This window comes from Geotrypetes seraphini, chromosome 16, assembly GCF_902459505.1.
Source record: "Geotrypetes seraphini chromosome 16, aGeoSer1.1, whole genome shotgun sequence".
Lineage (NCBI taxonomy): Eukaryota > Metazoa > Chordata > Amphibia > Gymnophiona > Dermophiidae > Geotrypetes > Geotrypetes seraphini.
Genome location: NC_047099.1, coordinates 47,633,702 through 47,652,503, shown reverse-complemented (window position 1 = coordinate 47,652,503; position 18,802 = coordinate 47,633,702). Strand labels below are relative to the sequence as shown.

Sequence of the window (18,802 nt, the reverse complement as noted above, 5' to 3'; positions counted from 1 at the left end):
GAGCTTGTTTTAAACACCTCGAATGATTAAATAATGAAGGTATAAGGTGTGAGGACATGAACTAACTCGAGACTGGAAAAAAAAAGAGGGTCTTGTGTGCTGTTAAGAGTATGTAAAACTACTTGTAAATTCAATGACATTTGTTTAGTAGTGTGTGACGAATTTGAATAAATTTAGGAATGTGGAGTGAGAGATTTTAAAGGGGTTATGAAGGAATGAATAGTGTCTGCTTTAATCCCTGTGTGCTCACACAGACTGTCTAATGGGTGAGTCACATTCTCTCTACCTGAGATCTAATCTCCGGATCTCTTCCTAACTTTGAATTACGGGCAAGGGGAAGATCCCTTATCCCAGGACAAGCAGGCAGCATATTCTTTACGCATGGGTGACGTCACCGACGGAGCCCTCGGTACGGACCTTTTTAACTAGAAAGTTCTAGTTGGCCGCACCGCGCGTGCGCGAGTGCCTTCCCGCCCGACGGAGGAGTGCGTGGTCCCCAGTTTCTTCGTTTCCGCGGAGCGAAGAAGACGCGTGTGTTTTTTCAACGGCCGTTGAAATCACTTTTTGCCTTCCCGCTCGCGCTTTTTTCCATTTTTTCTTCTTTTTTGCCTTCGGGTTTCTTTTTTCTTTGATTTGTAAAAAAAAAAAAAAAAAAAACTTATATTTTTTTCCCTTTTTTCCGACTTTGCCCCGGCGGGGCCTGTTGCCATTATACAGGCCTCGGGGTTCGATTTTGCGGAGGCTGTTTTCCCCTTCATGCCCCCGCAAGTCGGTTTTAAGAAGTGCCAGCGGTGTGCACGCCCGATCTCCCTCACTGACCCACACAATTGGTGTTTACAGTGTTTGGGTCCGGAGCATCGGGCGGACTCCTGCACCCGCTGTGCCACTCTTAAAAAGCGGACGCTTAAAAACCGACAAATCCAACAAAATCTTTTGTTCGGCACCGGGTCGACGATGGACTCCTCGGCATCGACAGCGGTACCACAGAAATCGGCACCGTCTACTTCGACGACGCCCGACCCCACATCGGCGTCTCTGGCGCCAGGTAAGCCGGCTAAGAAGCCTCCCTCTTCCCTCGAGCGTCCACCAGCCACAGTGGCGACACCGACCTTGCCGGCCTCGCGCCGACCCCGAAAGCGCTCCGCCCCGATTTCGGTGAGTGCCTCGTCATCGGCCTCCTCATCACCGGGGCGTGGAGCGGCACCTAAGGAACCGAAGCAAAAGAAAGCGGTTCCGGTGCCACCCCTGGATGACCGTATTACGGCCATCCTCCAAGTTCAACTCCAGGAACAGTTGCAGCGTCAGCTCGAGCACCTGTTACCCACTATCCTGGCACCGCTCCTTTCGGTACCAGACCGGCCCGAGCCCCGTACCGAGCCCCCGGTATCCACCCCATCGGTACCAATCAACACCTCCATGCCGATTCTTTCGGCTGAGCAACTTCATGCCCATCCGGTGGTTCACTCCCATACCACGACGGATCCTCCTCGGGACCGGGCAGGGCACCATACTTCCCGGGACCGGGATCGACGCCGGTCCTCTTCTCCCGGTACCGTTTTGGTGCGCTCTGGAAAATCTTTATCCAAGACTCACCATACCGCACCTTCCACCCCGGTGTCTCGGCATGCACACCCAGAGGTCCGGGACCCAGACTTATGGGAAGAGTCCCCCCCCGGTACCGAGGAGGATCTCTCCTCGTCTGATGAGGATCCATCGGCACCCGATGCCACCTCCAAACCTGAGCAGTCCTCCTTTTCAAAATTCCTCAGGGAGATGTCTGCAGCCTTATCCCTTCCTCTGGAATCGGACTCTAAAAAATCTCAAGCCTTCCTGGAGGCTTTAGATTTTGAACAACCTCCTAAGGAGTTCCTCAAGCTCCCCGTACATGACATCCTACGGGAGACCTTTTACAAAAATTGGGAGAACCCCCTTACGGTACCGGGGGCCCCCCGTAAACTGGACAACCTCTATCGCGTAATCCCTATTCCAGGGTTCGACAAGTCTCAATTGCCCCATGAGTCCCTTCTTGTTGAATCCACCTTAAAAAAGACTCAGGGCTCCAGTGTCTATGCCTCTACCCCTCCTGGCAGAGAGGGTAAGACCATGGACAAGTTTGGCAAGAGGCTCTACCAGAATGCCATGCTGGCCAACAGGGCGAACAATTATTCATTCCATTTTTCATTTTACATGAAACATTTGGTTCAGCAGCTGTCCACCCTCCAAAAATACCTCCCGGAGCGCAAGGTTCCACTTTTTCAGCAACACATCTCTGGCCTCCTTCAGTTGCGAAAGTTTATGGTCCGCTCGATATACGATTCATTCGAGCTCACCTCCCATGCCTCTGCCATGGCCGTAGCCATGTGCCGCCTGGCCTGGCTGAGAGTCTCAGACCTGGACATCAACCACCAGGATCGTCTGGCCAACGCCCCCTATCTTGGGGACGAGCTTTTTGGAGAGTCCCTGGATTCCACCACCCAGAAACTCTCGGCCCATGAAACCAGGTGGGACACCCTGATTAAGCCGAAGAAAAAGGCTCCACCTGCATGACCTTACAGACCTCAATCCTCCTATCAGCGCAGGTTCTCAGCCAGGCCACTCAATCCGCCTTCTCAACCTCGGCGGCCCCGTCAGCAACAACACCATGCCCAGGCTCGTTCTCAGCCCAATCAACCCAACAAGCCTCTTCAACCTGCAAAGCCTTCTCAGCCCTTTTGACTCTTCTCTCCAGGGCATAGCCAGTCTTCCGCCTTTGCTACCTCTTCCACAACCAATCGGAGGTCGTCTCCGCATATTCTTCAGCCGTTGGGAGGTCATCACATCGGACCAGTGGGTCCTCAACATCATCCACCACGGCTACTCTCTCAACTTCCAGACTCTTCCACCGGACAACCCTCCCGTAGAGTCTGCTTCACACTCATCTCAAACCCCCCTCCTCCTGAGGGAGGTTCAATCCCTCCTCCTTCTCAATGCCATCGAAGAAGTACCTCCAGAACAAAGGGGTCAGGGATTCTACTACCGCTACTTCCTGGTACCCAAAAAGACGGGAGACCTCCGTCCCATTCTCGATCTCAGAGACCTCAACAAGTGTCTGGTCAAGGAGAAGTTCAGAATGCTCTCCCTTTCCACGCTTTACCCTCTTCTCTCTCAACACGACTGGCTATGTTCCCTGGACCTCAAGGAGGCCTACACTCACATCTCCATCAATCCGAATTCTCGCCGCTATCTGCGTTTCCAGGTACTACACCGCCACTATCAGTACAAGGTGCTACCGTTTGGCCTCGCTTCATCACCCAGGGTATTCACCAAGTGCCTTATAGTAGTAGCGGCCTTCCTCAGGTCTCACAACCTCCAGGTGTTCCCCTACTTGGACGATTGGTTGGTGAAAGCACCTACGTCTCAACTTGTGCTACAGGCTACTCATCACACCATCTCTCTCCTCCACCTCCTGGGGTTCGAGATCAACTACCCCAAGTCGCATCTACTTCCCACCCAGCGACTTCAATTCATCGGAGCTGTTCTGGACACCACTCTAATGAGGGCTTTTCTTCCCTCCGATCGTCAGTGGACCCTACTCCATCTCTGTCGTCAGGTCCTCAGGCATTCTTCCATTCCTGCCCGACAGATGATGGTCCTCCTGGGTCACATGGCCTCGACAGTACATGTCCTTCCTCTGGCACGTCTCCACCTCCGCACACCTCAATGGACTCTCGCCAACCAATGGTCACAGACTACGGATCTTCTTTCTCATCCCATCTCTGTGACATCATCTCTTCAGCAATCTCTCCAATGGTGGTTGAACTCCTCAAATCTTTCCAGGGGTCTGCTCTTTCATCTGCCCCCTCACTCCATGATCATCACCACAGATGCCTCCCCCTATGCGTGGGGAGCCCACCTAGGAGATCTCCGCACCCAGGGACTTTGGACCCCACAGGAGCGTCAACATCACATCAATTTCCTGGAACTCAGAGCCATGTTCTACGCCCTCAAGGCTTTCCAGCATCTTCTCTGTCCTCAGGTTCTTCTCCTATGCACAGACAATCAAGTCGCCATGTACTACATAAACAAGCAAGGCGGCACCGGATCTCGCCTCCTTTGTTTGGAGGCTCTACGCATCTGGACCTGGGCCACGGCCCACAATCTCTTCCTCAAGGCTGTCTATATCCAGGGCGAACAGAACTCTCTGGCCGACAATCTCAGCCGCATCCTTCAACCTCACGAGTGGACGCTGGACCCTCCAACACTCCACTCCATCTTTGCTCGCTGGGGCACTCCGCAGGTGGACCTCTTTGCAGCACCTCACAATCATCAGCTGCCCCAATTCTGTTCCAGACTCTTCTCTCCTCATCGTCTGGCCCCAGATGCATTCCTGCTCGATTGGAGAGATCGGTTCCTGTATGCCTTCCCTCCACTTCCTCTGATGTTGCGGACCTTGTCCAAACTCCGCAAAGACAGGGCCACCATGATTCTCATCGCCCCTCGGTGGCCTCGACAACACTGGTTCTCCCTTCTGCTCCAACTCAGCTCCAGGGAGCCCATTCCTCTTCCTGTGTTTCCTACTCTACTTACACAGCAGCATCAATCTCTACTACATCCCAATCTGTCTTCGCTCCACCTGACAGCTTGGTTTCTCTCGGGCTGACCTCTCCAGAGAATCTATCTCAGCCTGTCCGTCTCATTTTGGACGCCTCCAGGAAACCGGCCACCCTCCAATGTTACCATCAGAAGTGGACCAGGTTCTCCTCGTGGTGTCTACGGCATCATCATGATCCCACCTCTTTAGCGGTGGAATCTGTACTGGACTATTTGCTCTCACTGTCCAATGCTGGCCTCAAATCTACCTCCATCAGAGTCCACCTCAGTGCCATCACTGCGTTCACGAGCCTATCCTCGGAAAACCTCTCACGGCTCATCCACTGGTTTCCTGGTTCATGAGAGGTCTCTTCAATGTCAAACCACCTCTGAAGCCTCCTCCTGTCGTCTGGGACCTAAATGTGGTTTTATCAGCACTCATGAAACCTCCGTTTGAGCCTCTTGCCACAACTTCGCTCAAATTTCTTACCTGGAAGGTGCTTTTCCTAATTGCCATCACCTCTGCCAGGAGGGTTAGCGAACTGCATGCACTGGTCGCCGATCCACCATTCACTGTTTTTCACCATGACAAGGTGGTCCTGCGTACCCATCCCAAATTCCTTCCAAAGGTGGTCTCAGCTTTTCACCTCAACCAGTCCATTGTGTTGCCTGTCTTTTTCCCTAAACCCCATTCTCATCCTGGGGAACAGGCACTGCACTCGCTGGATTGTAAGCGTGCCCTTGCCTACTACCTTGACCGTACCAGGGCTCACCGCTCATCGCCTCAGCTCTTTTTGTCATTCGACCCTAACCGCCTAGGTCGTCCTGTCTCCAAACGGACGCTTTCCAATTGGCTTGCTGCCTGTATTGCGTTCTGTTATGCTCGGGCCGGTCTCTCACTGGAAGGTGCTGTCACGGCCCACAGAGTCCGAGCTATGGCTGCTTCTGTGGCTTTCCTCCGTTCCACGCCCATCGAGGAAATCTGCAAGGCGGCCACTTGGTCCTCAGTTCACACGTTCACTACTCACTACTGTCTGGATGCCTTCTCCAGACGGGATGGACACTTCGGCCAATCTGTGTTACAAAATTTATTTTCCTAATGGCCAACCATCCCTCCTCCCTCTTTGTTAGCTTGGAGGTCACCCATGCGTAAAGAATATGCTGCCTGCTTGTCCTGGGATAAAGCACAGTTACTTACCGTAACAGGTGTTATCCAGGGACAGCAGGCAGATATTCTTACGTCCCACCCACCTCCCCGGGTTGGCTTCTTAGCTGGCTTATCCTAACTGGGGACCACGCACTCCTCCGTCGGGCGGGAAGGCACTCGCGCACGCGCAGTGCGGCCAACTAGAACTTTCTAGTTAAAAAGGTCTGTACCGAGGGCTCCGTCGGTGACGTCACCCATGCGTAAAGAATATCTGCCTGCTGTCCCTGGATAACACCTGTTACGGTAAGTAACTGTGCTTTTTTGTCCTCCCCTCCTCACTTGTCTCTTGACTGCTGACTCAGTGTGACTCCTGATCCTTTGACTGTCACGGGGCTTCTTGGAAACTGGCCACATATCTGAGCCAAACCTAAGTCCCCTGAGAGTCGAGGCTGCATCAGAGAATCCTCTAAATATCAAGAAATTATGAAATCCAGGATGTGATTAGGACAGAAATGGCAGCTTCCTGTTTTCACAACCTTTTCTCAGGCTGGGAAGTGTGAAGTTGGGAGACCTTGACTTTAAACACTTATACTACCAGTGAAGGAGAAAGATGCAGCCATAATGCCACCAGGAACAGAGCACAGGGGACAGTTGGTCTGAGCTCAGCCCCTTCCCTGACCCTGGGGAAGGGGAAACTGGCTGCTGGATATAATGTGGGTATTTTGTGCTCCAGAAAACAGTGGAAGGAAGCCTTGCACACTGCCCAGACAGGTTGGGGAGACTTTGCTTTTGGTATTTGAGCTACACTAGGAGGTGTGTTGAACTGGGACTTGGCTTGGTTCCAGGGGGGAGAGGTGGAAGTATTGAATGTGTCTCATTGCGGAGGAGAGCAGAAGTCAGAGGGTATTTCTGTAGCCACCTTGGTTAAACCAAGTGTTACTGAAGAACAGCTGAGTCCCCTATTGTGCATCGTGTAAATATACACAGGGCCATTTGCTGACGGGGGGGGGGGGGGGGGGGGGGGTATCGGGCACTCTATAAGAAGCAATCTTGGGTTCCAATCTCAGTTTTGGCACTGGCTGCATGATCTCTGAGGAGAGAGGAGTGCCATTGTCTCGGTTCTTAGCCCAAGCCACAGAGCTGGGGATAAGTCTGTGTTTTTCTGCTGCCACACCATCTATGGACATAGGAGAACCCCCAACTCAGCCCCCACTCTGAGATATGTGACGTTCCAGCCCAAGTAATTGCTACCGGTTGCCTTCTGATGTTTGTGAGTCAGTCAGTAATTCAGTTATGGGGGAACCCCCCAGGCATTTGGGTTTTCAGGATATCCACAATGAATATGCATGACAGATTTGCATACTAAAGAGGGCAGTGTATGCAAATTGATTCCATGCATATTAATTGTGGGCATCTTGAAAACCTGACTGCCTTTCTGTCCTTTAGTCCTCTCCGATTCCTTCTCCCTCATTTTCAGCTGGTTTTCGTGCAGGGATGTGCAATGAACTGTGGTGTAGGTTGCAGTTCTGGTTCTAGGATCTTCTAAAACGCAAACCAAGAACCAGTGCAGGGGCCGACATGTTTTGTTTCTCACCAAAATCCAATGGCCTTGCCCCAACTCCCTAATAGAGTTTCCCTTAGCTATTCTCACAGTGGGCTCTTATTAATGTCTGTTATGGTCTAGATTTTATATACCACTTAGTGTAAGTGGTTTACATTTTTTCCTATCTGTCCTAGTGGGTTTACACTCTGTACCTGGGGCGATGGGAGGATTAAGTGACTTGCCCAGGGTCACAGGGAGCAGTGTGGGATTTGAACCCTCAACCTCAGGGTGCTGAGGCTGTAGCTCTAGCCACTGTGCCACACACTCTCCAAGATTTTATTAAAATTCTAGGCATTTTGGGCCAGATTTTCAGTAAACAGCACATGCATTTAGGTGCTGAGAGAAATCTACGCTATTATGTTAAGGAGTGCTTATTTTATTCAAAGCTTGCTGTACCGCCTGCAACTTAACTGAATGGAGCAAGGCAGTGTACAGTCTTAATAAACTGGAAAGAGAGCAAGAAAATAGGAAAGAATCGTTCACAATACAGTCCTTTTCAAATTGGTCATGACACAGAGACAAAAAAGGGGTTGGAGGGAATACAGACACCAACTGCTGTCACCGAGGACTACATGTTCACTCTAAGAATGCTCGTTCAAAGAGGTAAGTTTTAACTGATTTTGAACTGGAGTCCTGTGCTAACTTTGGGCATGAGGACTTATGCCAGCTGAAACTTCTTGCACAGATAAGATTGGCAGTGATAGGATTGGAACTCACCTAAGTCTATGGCTTCTATAGCTTTATGTGAGCTTATTGTAGGGGTGGAATTAGAACCCAGAGCTGTGCATTTCTAGCTCTGGGTTCACTGGTGTTTCTTTACAGCATTCACAGGAAACACAGTTTGAAAGTCTCAGGCTGATTTTTTTTTTTTCTCATGCTTTTTTTTTAAAGTCACACACAGGAAAAAGCCATCCAGAGGAAGGAGAGCCAGAGAGGAGGGGCGAGGGAAGACAGAGCTGGGGAGGGGTGTCTGGGTGTCTCAGCATGTAGAAGTAGCAGGAGCAGACTCTTAACTGGGCTAGACTCCAACAGAGACCAGGCAGGGACTGTTGTGGAGCATCCTGAAGGGGTGGAATAACTGACAAAAGGATTCAAGGGAGGAGGAGGTGAGACCTATGAGGGATCAGAGGAAAGCTTTCTCTCTGGAGAGGGAGTAAAAGAAAGGACAGATCTAGACCAAAGTGCTGCTCACAGAAACTCTCCTTTGTGGGGCGGGCTACTGCTACAGGTTGTTTCACCCCCCCCCCCCCCCCCCATTTTAAACTGGCTGAAATTATTTTGGGGAGGTGTGCACTAGGCTAAGTGTTGTTCCAGTTCTATTTGCTGCAGGAGATGTGAAGCCAGGACCCTGATGAGTTTTTAAAAAAATTAATTATGAATATTACCTGCATCCACTTTATGTTCTGCCATTGTCCGGGGGGGGGGGGGGGGGGCATTGGGAGGTTTAACCTCTAAGCGGCAGGGAAAGTCTAGCTGTGTTGCCTCTAAGATGTTGGAAAGCCAGAAGTCTGTCTTCCCATGTTTTGGAGAATAAAAATATCCCAAATGGATTATTTGACAAGATTGCCCCTTCCTCCCTGACCTCTCCATTCCCCCCCCCCCCCTCAAGTAAAATTACTGAGCATAGACTGGTATTTTTGCTCCTGTGGTTGGTGTCTGGGGGAAGGGAGTTTTTTTGTTTTTTTTTAATACCATCCCTATTTAAAGAATGTCCATTAAGTAATTTTTACAAATGTGAACATAAGAAATGCCTTCACCGGATCAGACCTTAGGTCCATCTAGTCCGGCGACCCGCACACGTGGAGGCCAAGCTAGGTGCTCCCTGATGGAGACCCTGTTTACCCGTATCCTTCAATGTGATTCCATGTTTGGGCAAAGCTATGTCTGCAGTTTATTAGGGAAGGGAAAGGGGCATGGGTGGGGGATTGCATTATTATTTTAAGTGTTGGTACTGTAAGGAGAATATGGCACTGCTAGCAGTGTAATGGGAAAGTCCACGAAGTGTAAGTGGACTTACACGAAGTGTAAGTGGACTTACACTATTGTCCACGAAACGCTGCCGCGTCGGCGGCATAGCCAGTGCACAGGCATTAGACTGCGACTTGTCTCTTAAAGCTACAAATGAACACCGTTTAAGATAAGTGAATTGTAAAATCATTATGAGACTTTTTGACCATTTGCTACTATGTTGCCTTTCATTTCTCTAACCTTAAGAAACTGCAACGTCTACATTTAGTTAGAGTGAGGCTACGTTAATAAAGTAACTGCAGAATATACACCCTGAAGGTTTATTTAAAACATTATTTAATTGAACATTTTTGATATGAATATTTTAATATGGACTTTTAGGGTTTAACTTAGAGAAAAAAGAAAAAAAGTTTACAAAAATTAATATTTAGTTAGAAAAAAACTTTATAGACTCCAGGTTTTTTGGCCTATGACTGGAGCGTGGAGTGCTTTACTACGCTGACAGTTTAGTCCATGATAGGACTACGCGTAGGCTCCAATTCTGAGGCCTTTTCCTGGATTAGGATTTAAGTTTGTGTTGCACTTTCCATATTTAGTGGGTTATATCCTTTATATGATTACTCCTTTTTTTGGAGCCATATGGTAACCCTAAGTTAAGGCAGTTACTCCTACTCATTCTGGCTTTGCTTTCAAAATGGCTGCCTTGACTATATGAATTTTGGCTACATTTTCAGTTTTGTCCAAAAACTTGCAGACAGTTTCGATTTTGGCCAAAACTTAAAAAAAGCAGCAGTTTTGGTCAGCAATGCAAGCAATCAACAGCTGATCCTCTTCTGGTTCCTCTTGCCATCCTAGGTTCCCCAAAAAACTTCAGTGAGCAAGAAAGAATGGAGAAATGCAACACATCCTTTGCCGCGTTCCAAGTAGCCTTCTTGCCTTCTGCATTTGGCATTGAGTTTCTCCTGGCATTTTGTGGGAACATCCTGGCACTGTACCTGTTCATCACCAGAGAAAAGACCTGGCACACAGGGATCATTTATTCTGTGAACTTAGCAGTTAGCGATCTTCTCTATGCACTTTCCCTGCCTTTGCTTGTGATCTACTATTACAATGACAAGCACTGGTTCTTCAGGGAAGGAGTTTGCAAACTGGAACGATTTCTCTTCAACAGCAACCTGTACGGAAGCATCTTCTTCATCACATGTATGAGTCTGAACCGCTACTTGGCAATTGTCCATCCCATGTTTGCCCACGGCAGAATAGACCCCAGGCATGCCAAGGCCATCAGCGTGGCAGTCTGGATATTGGTGGCAGCCATCTGTGCCCCAGTGTTCACCTTCTCCACCTTGGAGTCACAAGGGAACACCACTGAATGTATTGGAACTGCAGTTGATGGACGCCTACAAGATTATCTGCCCTACAGCTTTTTCCTGGCATGTTTTGGGTGTGGGCTACCTTTCCTCCTAACTCTGGCCTCCTACATATCTGTTGTTAGGACGGTCTTCAAGAACGAGAATATCACGGGGCTGGAGAAAAAAAAGGTGGCTATCATGGTCATTGTGGTGCTTGCTCTGTACTCTGTCTCCTTTGTGCCTTACCACATCTTGAGGAACCTCAACCTCTACCGGAGAATGCACAAGTTGGATTACCAGCCCTGCAAGACCTGGATTCACTCTGCCTTCCAGGTTACCAAAGTCCTGGTGACCCTGAACATGTGTGTCCACCCCTTGCTGTACACTGCTGTGGCGGACAGTATGAGGTCCATCTGCAGCTGTGCACAGAGGAAAAAGCCCACAAGAACCACCAATGGGATAATGTAAGCCTGAAAGTAGCCAAGGCTGGACTGCTATGCCAGACCCTGGTAGCTTTTTGCTGCTTTCAAACACTTGAAAACAGCCAGGAGGGCTGCAGGACTGTAATAATTGCCTGACCTTTCTGGTAGCTCCAGGGAAAGCTGCAGTGAGGGCTGCAGCTTTGTGTTTTTGTTCCATGAGGTGGACAAGAGAATGGAACCTGATAGGGTGCGTTAAAACCCATGCAAGGGGCAGCAGCCTTAGGTACAATACTAGTAAGCTGTTATTCTACTAGTGTTGACTGTTTGGAACATACTGGTGCCAGATGGGACACTTCAGTCAGTCTGTTTCTTGTAAGAACTGCTTATGATTTTTATTATATATCCATTATTCTCTTAAGAAAAAGTTTTGTCTTTTAAACATTGACAGTTTTGTTCTACTCACTAATGCCTTCTGTATTTTGCTGAAGTCTCCTCTGGTTATTTTCAGCCCTATGCTCTCTGCATTTTGCCAGAACCTTCCCTGGTATCCTCAGCCCCTGCATTTTCTCAATCAGCCTTTCTGGACTTTGGGTTCGGCTAATTTGCTTCAACCTGATGAAGGGAGCAGCGCCCTCACAAGTTCCCAAAACTTCGTCACCTAAAACAGCTGGTTTTTGAAGTCTGCTTCCTTTAACTTAAGACAAAACTCTTAACAGAGAGGAGGAAGGAAAGATAAGCAGAGGTTCCCTTCCCCCCCCCCCCCCCCCCCCCCCCCCACTTCTGTTTTGTTTCAGAGGTCTGTCATAGATTTTCTAGCTTTGACTAGCTAAGCGACTGCTGACACTTGATGTGCTAGTCACTTGGGATGAAAGGTGAAGGGGCAGATATTGTTCCGGTCCCAATTCTCCATGGAGGCTTCATCACAGCAGTGGCATAGCCATGGGTGGGCAGAAGCCTTCCCATACAGCAGTGATGTATTTCTGATGTGACTTGCGGGGCTCCTCAAACCTCAGCAGCTGAAGTCAGACTCCAAGCATCTATCCCTTGCCATCCCTACAGACGTTCCAGCATCTCAGCTCTACCCACCAAACATCTCCATTTATTTGCTAGTAGTGAGCAGCAATTCATACCTGCTGTTCTTGCCAGCCCCATGTCTTCCCTATGATGCAACTTCCTGTTTCCGCATAGGTAGGATCAGGTTAGAGAAAAAGTTCAGGGTCCGCTTATGTAGCAGGTACGAGTCACTTCCAGCAAAGAAATGAAGGTAGATAAAGGCCAAATGGCCTATCTAGTCTGCCTAACCATGCCATCTGTTATCACCTCCTTCCCCTTAGAGATCCAGCATACTTGTCCCAAGATTTCTTGAATTCAGATAACTTTTGGTCTTCACTGGGAGGCCGTTCCAAGCAGTCACCCTTTCCATGGAAAAGTCATTTCTGAAAATTACAGGGGGAGGGGGTAAGGTTCTCATGCCTGACACTTTGGGCTCAAGCCCATCCAAAATTGTGTGTCTAGCTATACTCCTGAGTCACAGCAATCTCCTGCTTGCACCACAGCATTTCAGAGAGGTGTTCCCAGTAGTGCTGCCCGATTCACGATTCGAATAAAAAAAAAAAATAAAAAATCAGCCTCCCGATTCAATGGCCGACCCTTCCCCCGTGCCTTCCTAAAGCAGGAGCTGCAGCGCTGTCTCTTGCTGGCCATCCGCTGCTGCTCCTGCTTGAGGGGGGAGGGTCGGTCAGAAAGGCCTCCCCCAGCTTGCCTGCTCTTACCGCCTCCAGCTTCCCCGCTCTTACCTCAACGCTAATAGGGCAGCTTGCAGGCTCGCTGGTGTTAAGTGATTCCTGCAGCTGCCCATGGTCCTCAGCGGCACATTGTTCCTGCTACATCCTGTCCCTGCTCTGACATCAGGGGCAGGTTCGCGGCAGAGAGAACGTGCCGCTGAGGACCACGGGCAGCTGCAGGGATCGCTATTACACCAGCGAGCCTGCAAGCTGCCCTATTAGCGGTAAGGAGGTAAGAGCGGGGAAGGTGCAGGCTGCGGAGGGAGCAGGCGTTTGTTCGCGGTGGGGGGAGGAGAAAATGTGCCTTCACGGCGGGGGAGCAGGCATTTGTTTGCAGCAGGCCTTCGCGGTAGGGAGGAGAAAATGTGCCTTCGCTGGGGGGGAGCAGGCCTTCGTGCGGGGAGGAAGGGAGCAAGTGCCTTCCTAGGGGGAACAGGTCTTCGTGGTGGGGAGCAGGCCTTCAGGGCAGGGAGGCAGGCCTGTGCAGAGGGAGGAGGAAGGAGGAAGAGAGGGGAGGGGAGATGCCAGACCTGGGATGAAGGGAAGAGAGAGACCAAAAAGAGGGGGAGGAAAGCAAAGGAGAGGTGCTGGACTAATGGAGAGAGGGAGAGGGAGAGAGAAATGCAAGACCACAAGGGGAAGGATACAAGAGGGACAGATACTGTTCTAAAGTAGGTGAGCAAGGTGCAGGATGGCAGGAGTGATAGTAGGAGAAAGCCTGTACCTGGGGAAGGGGATACAAGAGGTAAGGAAGAGAGAAATAAGAAGCTGGATATGGGGAGAGATAAGATGCTGGGCATGGAGGGAGCATAGGAACAGGGACACAGAAGAGAGATGCTGGATGAAAGGGTAGATGAGAAAAGGAAAGATGGTGGATCTGTGGATGGTGAAGTCCATCGCTGCAGCTGCGGGGGGATGGAAATGAAAAAAAGGAAAGATGCCAGACCTCCAGGGGAGGAAAGAGAAACAGAAGGGGAGGACAGAGATGGAAGATGGATGGTTAGCACAAAGAAAGAAGAAAGGAGAGCCTGATCAGAAGACAACAGACCCACATGGGACCAACATGATTGGAAAAATGACCAGACAACAAAAGGTAGGAAAAATAATTTTATTTTCTGTTTTGTGATTACAATATGTCAGATTTGAAATGTGTATCCTGCCAGAGCTGGTGTTGGACTGTAAACATGAGCTAGGATTTAATAGAGAGAGGAAAAGTATTTGTTTATTTTGTTTACACCACAGGACCGGTGTGGGTAGGAGAGGGCAAAGGGGGTGAAGAGGCTATAAAATAAACCCAGCAGGATGTTTGGAAAAAACCACCCAATTGGGCAGGAAAATCGAATCGAATTGAAAAATTAATTCAATAGGTTGATTCGAATCGAATCAATTTTTTTTTCCTGAATCGGGCAGCACTAGTTCCCAGGGTACAGAAGTTTTTGGTTTATTTGCTTGTTTGTGAAGCAGCATTTTGTAGTGTTTGGCTTTTTGATCCTATGGAATGAACCATACAGGGCTTGTTTGAATAATATCTTTATTGATTTTAAACATAAAACATATAACAAACATTTAACCAGTTCTCTAAAATGGAACGATTCACAGTTGTAGACCCGAAAGTGACCCTTTGATATTTTCATTGATCTTATTTCCATCCACTCTGGAGCTGGCCATTGGCTGTTTGAGTTTTCAAGATATCCACAATGAAGATGCATGATATACAAACAGATACAAAATATTCCTTCAACTAGGGAGATAACTAATATTATTCTGTGATGAATACCTCTACTCCCGTCTATAATCACAGCTCTTAAACTATTAATCCAGGGCTACGGTCTAATAGTGTTTCCTAGAGTACTCCCCAACTGAGGGGTGGGCAACTAAGATGTCCACAATGAAGACACCATGAGATCAAGCTCATGTGCGGTGGACGCCCACCCCTGCCCTAACCAGTTTGGTTTCCCAGCTATCCACAATGAATAGGCATGAGAGAGATTTGCAAGCAATACTGCTGCTATTAATTGTAGATCGATTTTGCAGCTATGGAAAGCTCACCCGGGCTGTGACCCTGAATTCAGGTTTTGTGACACTCATTTGGGAAGTTCTGTTGTAGAAATTCTGAAAACCAGGTCTGATTATGTAGTTCTCCAGGACTAGCTGAGAAACAGCATTCTACAGATTTTAGCTCTGTTTTGATCATCCTTCACTACCACCATAAAGACAAAGGACTTGGTCCTCACCCATACCAGTGAAACATCAAGGATCAGGTCAAACACCCCCGGCACCATTGTTTCAATAGCATCTGTTTGCTTCATCAGACAAGCTGGCCTGGCAAATGCAGGGGGTAGCTTTCACCACCGTCACGTGGCTGGCCATAGTCCTCTGCCAGGTGAAAATGCAGAATCACAAACTGATGAGACTACAGGCCAGCATCCTTGCTTTCTGGCTCTGTATTACAAGTCTGTAGCAGAATTACGTATTATCAGGAGGAAATGGCTGGCCTCGGTCTGTCTTGTGCCTATCTATAGCCACACTTCCCCCTCTGCCAGGCAAGTAGCAGCTTGTTTACACTGTGCAAATAGGTTGAAAAGATTTCCTGACCACACAGCATGGCAGGAGCAACAATGTCACACTCATCATTGCTCTCTAGCCAGAGGTTTTAAAACTGGCCTGGAAAGGGCCATAGCTAGCCATGTGTGGCTGGTATGGCAGCAAGGGAGGTGGGGACACCAAAAATTGCACTCTTGTCCATTGCCGCCCCTGCTTGCCTGTGTCACAGTGGGACGGGGTTGTCTCACACAAGGCATGTTTCCAGCTCAGACTGCCTCTGGGTCTGGACACATGCTGAGACTAGAATCTTCTCTGCCATTGCCTTTCCATGCCTAGCCACCCTGGCACATCATTCTGAAGATCCAAAGCAGAAATTTTAAAGATTAAGAGAGACTTGAATGTGTCATTTTATTTTTTCCAAAGGACCAGTGGTTACTGAATTAGTCATGCAGCTGTCAGCAGATAGCGCCTTTTCTAATAATGATGGGGTTTTAAATAGCAACCTTGACACCCACAAGTTCCGGACCCACTTTGCAACCCGACTCGAGAAAGCAACATTGAAACTACCAGGTTCCAAACAGGTCTGAACTTCTGTCCACCACCACATTGACACAAAAGCAGTCGAGTTAAATCCTCCTTTTCTTCAAGAAGCAAGGCAACTACTGCTTGGTGCAAAATAAGGGCGATGGGAGTGGGAGTTAAAAAACAGCAAGACATATAATTCCCATCTACATCTGAAGCCACCAAGGGTGACAGGAAAAAATAATTCATCTTAGCAAGATTTTCTCCACTTTCCCGTGTAAGAAAGTTTGATCTCTAACATCTGCTCAAGTTATCTGGTGTATTTCTTCACATTTCTCCTCCACAGAACCTATTTTAGTTTTAAACCGATACAACTGCTGTGAGCATTCCACAAAAAAGACACAGACCTAAGATTTTCATGTTCTTTAACCAAAAATTCTTTAACAGATGAATTCAGATCCTGAAGAATCTCCCAAAGCACCTCCAAAATTATGACCGCAGGCTTAGAACATAAGAATAGCCTTACTGGGTCAGACCAATGGTCCATCAAGTCCAGTAGCCCCTTCTCACAGTGGCCAATCCAGGTCACTAGTACCTGGCAAAAAACCAAGAAGTAGCACTATTCCATGCTACCGATCCAGGGCAAGCAGTGGCTTCCCCCATGTTTTTCTCAATAACAGACTATGGACTTTTCCTCCAGGAAATTGTCCAAACCTACACTATCCACTCTTACCACAACCTCTGGCAACACATTCCAGAACTTAACTATTCTCCGAGTGAAGAAATATTTCCTCCTATTGGTTTTAAAAGTATTTCCCTGTAACTTCATCAAGTCTTTGTAATTTTTGACAGTGAAAAATCGATCCACTTGTACCCGTTCTACTCCACTCAGGATTTTGTAGACTTCAATCCTCTCTCCTCTCAGCCGCCTCTTTTTCAAGCTGAAGAGCCCTAACCATTTTAGTCTTTCATCATATGAGAGGAGTTCCATCCCCTTTACCATCTTGGTCGCTCTTCTTTGAACCTTTTCTAGTGCCACTATATCTTTCTTGAGATAAGACCAGAATTGAACACAATACTCCATATGAGGTCGCACTATGGAGTGATACAGGGGCATTATAATATTCTTAGTCTTGTTAACCATCCCTTTTTTAATAATTCCTAGCATCCTGTTTGCTTTTTTGGCTGCCGCCGCACATTGGGCATTTTCATCGTATTATCTACGATGACATCCAGATCCTTTGCTTGGGTGCTAATCCCCAAGGTGGACCCTAGCATCCGGTAACTGTGATTCAGGTTATTCTTCTTAATGTGCATCACTTTGCACTTGTCCACATTTAATTTTTATCTGCCATTTGGACGCCCAGTCTTCCAATTTCCTAAGGACAGTGCAATTTTTCACAATCCGCATGCGTTTTAGCAACTTTGAACAGTTTAGGGTCATCTGCAAATTTAATCACCTCAATTGTCGTTCCAATTTTCAGATCATTTATAAATAAGTTAAATAGTACCGGCTTCTCCAACTAACTTAACAATCCACTGGAAGGTTCCTGAACCCCATCTCAAGCAATCGTTCTCTCCAAGGCTGACGACAATACTATGGGCCTGTCCACTCTCTTCCGGGATGCATCTCTTCTCTTTTCTGTAACAGTAGAACTGCCCAGCTAAAACACCGGGAATAAACAGAGCATCTTGTGGCAAGTCCCACTCTGATGCCAGCTTGGAATTCCAACCTCCCTTTCTCAGTGTTTTTCCTAGATTTTTCCACACACTCAAGCAGAGATATTCAGAGCACCTGCAGCTTGCTCTTACCCAGAATCCATACAAAAAAGGGGAAAGAAATAGCAGAGATAAAATATCCATAACTCTTTTGTTGAAAAAAAAAGTAGCTCACAGAATCTAAAACAGGAGTCTACATAAATCTGATGCGTGTGTAATAAATATAGAGAAGTGAAAATACATTTCTGAGTTGCGTAATGATTGTTCACCCTCTCCAAGGTGAAGAGAACGAGAGGGGATCGATTCCGTACAAACATAAGGAAGTTCTTCTTCACCCGGAGTGGTAGAAATCTGGAACGCTCTTCCGGAGGCTGTTATAGGGGAAAACACCCTCCAGGGATTCAAGAAAGGGTTAGATACGTTCCTGCTGGACCAGAACATACGCAGGTAAGGCTAGACTCAAATAGGGCACTGGTCTTTGATCTAAGGGCTGCCGCATGAGTGGACTGCTGGGCACGATGGAACACTGGTCTGACCCAGCAGCAGCAATTCTTATGTTCTTATGTGTGGATGAAATACTATCACGCAGCTTCGTGATGTATTTCCACCTCCCCACACATCAGATTTATGTGAACTCCTGATGCAGGCGGTTGCATTGAAACACAGCCCATGTTGAGTGCTGTTTTAGATTCTACAGACACTTTACCCAGAGCTTACGGTCTCATTATTAAAATATTTTTGGAAAGGGTCTCTCTCTCCCATCCAGCTTCTAGAGCTTCTGTTGCTCTTAGTCCCCTTCCTTCCCTCCTGCCCCCGTCCACAATTAACAGTGGTTCTGTGCCCTTCCCTGTGATCGGCAGCTCCTTGGAAGTAGTGTGGGCTACGGGATCAAGGTCAGTATCTCCTGTCCTCCCGGCGGCTGTCCCACCTGCTCCTCACAGCTCTAGGAACTGAATAAAAAGAGGCTGAATGCTAGAAATGAGACTATCCTGTCAACCAAGGTGACACAGCTCTCAGAAGAGAAGGCAAAGAATTTCTACAAGATAAAAACAAACACACACCCTCAGGCATTCCATGTAAATTAAGGCAGAAAGGTGACGATATAGAAACCTTTCCTGATCCAGGGACTGGAACAACCACTCTCTCACCCAAGAAAATACACTGACAATAGG

The 18,802-nt window shown here is 48.1% G+C and overlaps 1 protein-coding gene across 4 annotated transcripts; it reads left to right on the top strand.

The window, feature by feature from the left end:
• The first annotated feature begins 6,053 nt into the window (after positions 1-6,053).
• Positions 6,054-11,480, top strand: P2RY11 (purinergic receptor P2Y11). Of its 4 annotated transcripts, none has more exons than XM_033923537.1 (2): positions 6,054-6,429; positions 10,143-11,480. In XM_033923537.1, exon 2 carries the CDS (start codon positions 10,175-10,177, stop codon positions 11,105-11,107), a length of 933 nt encoding a protein of 310 aa, XP_033779428.1. In that variant the 5' UTR covers positions 6,054-6,429; positions 10,143-10,174; the 3' UTR covers positions 11,108-11,480. The 4 variants fall into 4 exon arrangements, with proteins under 4 accessions (XP_033779428.1, XP_033779426.1, XP_033779425.1 ...); XM_033923535.1 differs by having other exon boundaries at positions 6,054-6,529; XM_033923534.1 differs by lacking the exon at positions 6,054-6,429 and adding an exon at positions 7,685-7,922.
• Positions 11,481-18,802: the final 7,322 nt, after the last annotated feature.